The sequence below is a fragment of the Boleophthalmus pectinirostris genome, unplaced genomic scaffold, assembly GCF_026225935.1.
Source record: "Boleophthalmus pectinirostris isolate CB_2022bp ecotype Guang Dong unplaced genomic scaffold, ASM2622593v1 HiC_scaffold_22, whole genome shotgun sequence".
In the NCBI taxonomy this organism is placed as follows: domain Eukaryota; kingdom Metazoa; phylum Chordata; class Actinopteri; order Gobiiformes; family Gobiidae; genus Boleophthalmus; species Boleophthalmus pectinirostris.
In genome coordinates, this window is record NW_026571190.1 from 40,722,886 (window position 1) to 40,728,885 (window position 6,000).

Here is a 6,000-nt window from a genome sequence, read left to right on the forward strand (position 1 = left end):
GTCTGTATTACTGCAGTACTTTACTGCATCTGTATTACTGCAGTACTTTACTGCGTCTGTATTACTGTAGTACTTTACTGCGTCTGTATTACTGCAGTACTTTACTGCGTCTGTATTACTGCAGTACTTTACTGCGTCTGTATTACTGTAGTACTTTACTGCGTCTGTATTACTGTAGTACTTTACTGCGTCTGTATTACTGCAGTACTTTACTGCGTCTGTATTACTGTAGTACTTTACTGCGTCTGTATTACTGCAGTACTTTACTGTGTCTGTATTACTGTAGTACTTTACTGCGTCTGTATTACTGCAGTACTTTACTGCGTCTGTATTACTGTAGTACTTTACTGCGTCTGTATTACTGTAGTACTTTACTGCGTCTGTATTACTGCAGTACTTTACTGTGTCTGTATTACTGCAGTACTTTATCGTGTCTGTATTACTGCAGTACTTTACTTTATTACTGTGTCTGTATTACTGTACTTTAGTATTACTGCAGTACTGTGTCTGTATTACTGCAGTACTTTACTGTGTCTGTATTACTGTATTACTGTCAGTACTTACTTTACTGTGTCTGTATTACTGCAGTACTTTATTGTGTCTGTATTACTGCAGTACTTTATCTGTGTCTGTATTACTGCAGTACTTTACTGTGTCTGTATTACTGCAGTACTTTATCGTGTCTGTATTACTGCAGTACTTTATTGTGTCTGTATTACTGCAGTACTTTATTGTGTCTGTATTACTGCAGTACTTTATCGTGTCTATATTACTGTAGTACTTTACTGTCTGTGGGTGTTGGTTTCGTTCATGTTTTCAGCCTTAGTTATTTTAAGACATTATAAAGAAAAATCTAAAATCTAAATGAATATTTCGTTTAATATAATATTTAGTCTGAAACAACCAGAAAGTGACACAGTGCAGCTTTAAAATAAAAAGGACAGACAGTAACTGACCTGAGAGTTTTATAGAGTCACGTTTCTCGCTCTCGTCGAAGTTGGAGGAGGAGTGGTCGTCCTCAGAGTACGAGCGGTTTGCATCTCCCTGTGGAAAACAAGAGAAACAAAAAAAAGACAAGGTTTGATTTAAAAACAAGATTTGATTTAAACAGAAATTACAGCGACAGAGAAAAGACACAAAGAGCTGAGCGGACACGTCTGCAATGAAAGAAAAGAGCAAAAAAAAACTTTGTAAGGAGAACATTTACATGATTTTATTGTAGAAAAAAGTCTACGTGACATTTTTGAACCCGACATGTTTGACCCAGAGTCTGAGTCTGTTTTTTTTTTTTTTTTAAGTACAAACAAAAGGCTGGAGAAAGTGTCTGTAAAAGTCCAAAGTGAAATCAACTCAAATTAATTTTCGGCAAAAGACGAGTTTCAGTGTAGTTTTTCGTGCGAGTGCGAGTCTCTCCTCCCCCTTCTGAGCACTGTCCTTTTATTTTATTTATTTATTTATTTTATTTATTTATTTGACAGGGACATTGCAGTCGGACACAGTCACAGGCAGAACAAGCAGCTGATGCGACGCAGACGGAACATGTAGATACAGTTTGTGTTTTTCCTGCAGCAAACCTTTCAGAAAAGTTTAAAAACACAAACTTTAAACACATTTTTACAAGAGTTCAATGTTCCCACATTCAAACACACACACACACACACACACACACACACACACTCGACAGACAATATTTACAGGTGGGAACAACTTTGGTTTGTTTTTAACCAGGACTTTTGCCTCCAGGTGAACAGCTGAAGCTCTTTTACGTTTCACTTCAGGTGGGACTGAGCTTCATAGTTTAGAATATTCTGCTCTGAGGCTCGGGCATCTGCTCCGGACGCCTCCTGGACGTCTCCCGGGAGAGGTTTTCCGGGCACGTCCCGTCAGGAGGAGGCTCCGGGGAAGATCCAGGACACGCTGGAGGGACTGTGTCTCTGGGCTGGACTGGGAACACCTCAGGATCCCCCCGGAGGAGCTGGAGGAAAGAGAAGTCTGGGCCTCTGCTCAAACTGCTGTTTCTACCACCTGGAACCGGATAAAACGGAAGAAAATGGATGGATGGGATTGTACAGTCGTTACTGGAGGATCTACTGGAGACTCGTTTGTCTCTGAATAAAAAGACTTAGGCTCTGGTGCGAGATTATTCATGGATTTGAATATTAGTTTAAGAAAATATAATGTATTAAAGCTTCATATTTTGAATCACTTTTTAATTAAAAATACTGGACAAGAAACATTCTCAGTTCACCACTGCACTATTTTAGACAAGTACAACCTGCTTAATTTTAATAATTTTGTTGATTTTAAATATGGATGTTTTATATATAAAGTTTTGTATGGACTTGCCCTCCTCCGTTACAGGATTTTATTAAAATAAAGACAGTTAGTACGAGGGGAGGACGGAGCGTGAGACTGACAGGAGGATCGGTGCAGCGTCTGCAGTGATGCGGTCGCTGTATCGTTGTGGTGAAGAGGAGCTGAGTCGAAAGGCGAAGCTCTCGATTTACCGGTCAGTCTTCGTTCCTACTCTCACCTCTGGTCATGAGCTCTGGGTAGTGACCGAAAGGACGAGATCGCGGATACAAGCGCTCGAAATGAGTTTCCTCCGCAGGGCGTCTGGGCGTCTCCCTTAGAGACAGAGTGAGGAGCTCAGTCACACGGGAGGAGCTCGGAGTAGAGCCGCTGCTCCTCCACATCGAGAGGAGCCAGTTGAGGCTCGGGCGTCTGTTCTGATGTCTCCTGGGCGCCTCCCTCGGGAGGTGTTCATGTCCCACCGGGAGGAGGCCCCGGGGAAGACCCAGGACACACTGGAGGGACTATGTCTCTGGACTGGCCTGGGAACACCTCGGGGTCCCCCTGGAGGAGCTGGAGGAAGTGTCTGGGGTGAGGGAAGTCTGGGAGTCCCTGTGACTCGTCCCCAGATAAGTGGAAGAAAATGGATGGATGTTAGTACGATGGGAACTAGGTCCATGGCCCGGGGGAACTGTGAGCTCCACATCTGGACAAAGTGTGTCTCAGTCGGAGGATCTAACTTCTGGAACATTCTCCCATTATCAATAAGAGAAACTTCAACACTGGACACTTTCACATCACACTTGAAACAGAAAACCAGACCTGCGGACACTTTTAGTTTAGACTTGTCACATGTCACTTGTAATTGTTTTTTTTTTTTGTTTGTTTGTTTTGTGTTTTTTTTCAGTTAAATTTGTGGTGTTACCTGCCTTGGGACTACAAATGGAAATTAGCGTTTTTGTTATAATCTGTCATATTTACACTGCAGTGTTGTAGATGTTCATTAATCTGCACTGTCCCTATTCAATATCGCTTTGAATGGTTTTGGATTTTTTTTTTTTTTACATGTTTATTGAATTTTAGTTGGGATCAAGGACGAGACTCAGAAATCATAACACAATCTGAACATAGGAGCATGGTGACGTAGGTTTGTGGGCGGAGCCTTGTACAGAATCTTACATCAAACCATAAAGCACAATTTATGGTCGTGCGTCAAATCATCTTTGTCCCGATGCAGAGAGTCTGTGTCACCTTGAACACCTCTGCAGAGTGTGAGACACGACATTTTGTAACTGCACATCAAACGGACGTAGACAATCAGGGCTGTGATTGCTCGTCTCTACATCCGATCTCCATATTTTCCAGCGCTCTGCTTTTCCCGCTTCATTCTGTAAACGTGTCACAGACCTCGACGCAGATCCATAAATCAAAAATGACAGCGACAAGGCGACGGCGGCAGTGAGTGTTGAACTATAAACTAAACAGAACTATAAAACGGCCTTAAGGAGGATTTGAATAAGGCCAAGGAGAGATCACTAAATTGCTCAAACATGCATGTTGGTCCGGTCAAGCAGAAGTAAACAACAAGGCCAAAAATTCAAGTTAATTCATCTGATATAAAAATGTATTGAACAGATACATATGTACTCTAGTTTATCAAACTGTTGACCTTTTTTCTGTACCATTTTTGGTTCTAAAGTTCCATCCGTTTTAAACAGACCATGTATGAAACATGGAACAAAAATTATTTCCCAAATTTCAAAGACCTGAAAATCATGTAAATAAATGTTTGTATTTCATCATATCTTGTGTTATTCCATCTTTGAACTGTTGATGAAGGTACAGGATTTAAAAAAAAAAAAAAGTATTTAAAATGATAAAAATGTTCTTGGAAGGACTGACATATTTTATAGAAATAGTTTCCTTTCATTTTGAAGTAATATTAAAGTATTTGGAAGAAAAAAGTGACAAATGATGTAAAATCCTGCACCTTCTACTTGTTTGCACAATTTTCCCTCCGTTACCATGAACTTTCTTAATAAAAAATCTCATGAGTCAAAAAGTAAGAGGTTTTTCAACCTAATCTTGTACCATATGGTAGAAAACTATATGAAGCAAATATTCAAACCAGTTTGTTAAGGATATGTAAGTGAGAACCAAGAGTTATCACTGTTTGGATTTATTGACCAAAAAGTGCTGCATATTTCATTCCCTCCGTTACCGACATGAGTTTTTTAATTTTTTGTCTTGAACTTGAAAGAATCTCACAGGTTTAACTTGACCCTGTTGGAGTGTAACTCTTTCCTACATTCTGATACTTTACTTATTTCAATAGTTCCTCTAGTTTCTGAATAAGAGACATTTGAATTAGGGATGGGCATGATTAATCGATTAATCGATAATTGATCATTAAGAATTTCATCGATTACGTTGATTTTAATCAACAAACTGAATGTATGTTTGTGTATCGTGACCAAACAGGTGTGTACATGTGTCTCTGCATCAGAAGGAGCGAGACACAAACAGTGGGTCAGTCTGTAACGAACTGAAGCACAAATGTGGATTTAACCAGGATTTGTACAAGAAATTCCACACTTTCCGTTGCGTTGGGACAAGTGTGAGTCCATGTGCACAGTGGATAAAGCAGCACATATGTTTCTGTGTCCAGTGGGAAAAAGTTTTTCCAGGTGAGAGTCGCTCAATGTGGATGACGAGGCCCCGCCCCCCTCCCCCCGTACGCTGTCCTGGTTTTGACAAACACAAATCTGGTCACACTGACCTGTATTCACCTGAGTCATGTCTTTTAATCCAACACAAGTTGAACCACATCAGCGACACAAGAGCTGGAGTTTTATCTTCACTTAGTTTATGTAAATTAGTGATGTGGTTTTAAGTTTTGTTTCTGTGAGATTTGAACAAAACTGAATTAAACACATTATAATGTCAAACAGCTGATGTGGATCTAGAGTCGTTATGTTTATATGTCGTAAAGTTGAATTTATTTATGCAGATTAGTGCAGATAGTCATAATAATGATGATCATTTTAATATAAAAACGTTAATGATTAATCGATAATCGATCATTAATTCTTCCGACAATCGATTAAGAAAATTTCATCGAATGCCCGTCCCTAAATTGAATGTCAAAAATCTGCCCGTTTCCCTCCGTTACCACTTGGATGACTCTAAAACTTTTTTCAGACATATTTTTGATGAAGGAGCAGTGTTATAACGCGGGCAAAATCTCCAAAAAGATCCAGCGCATATTGAAAATTGTTATCAGTGCGAAAGAAACCAAACCTGTGTCTCGTTTTCCTGTTTCTCACTTTACCAAACAGCATTTTAGCGTCTCTGTCTCGTAAAATCAGATCCATTTTTCCATCAGTCTCCTGTGAAAGTGTCATCTCAGAGTTTTATTAGCCTCGGGAGCAGATATTAATGCTCCACAAATGGATTCAGTGTAAGAGTCGTATCTGCTGCCTGAGTCTGGAACACGGCAATAAACACAGTAATTACATTATCGATCGATACGGAGATATTTTCTGCGTTGGGTCAATACTCAGTCCTCCGGTTATTTTGGTTCAGCTTCATCTGATTTAAATGGGACTTTTTAAAATAACTGCGTGACTGGACGTTGTGTAACTTTTAGTCTTGTCAGGAAACTAAAATGTCAGACTTGATTTCGATACAGACTCGAAATAAAAAATA

The 6,000-nt window shown here is 39.7% G+C and overlaps 1 protein-coding gene across 1 annotated transcript in view; it reads right to left on the reverse strand.

Annotated features, from left to right (window-relative positions):
- LOC110170326 (voltage-dependent T-type calcium channel subunit alpha-1I-like) overlaps positions 1-6,000 on the reverse strand; it is a 475,861-nt gene that overhangs the window by 206,530 nt on the left and 263,331 nt on the right. Inside the window, exon 18 of the mRNA XM_055158519.1 lies at positions 957-1,044. Within this exon, the coding sequence (XP_055014494.1) occupies positions 957-1,044 (88 nt within the window). The remainder of the gene's footprint in view (positions 1-956; positions 1,045-6,000) is intronic.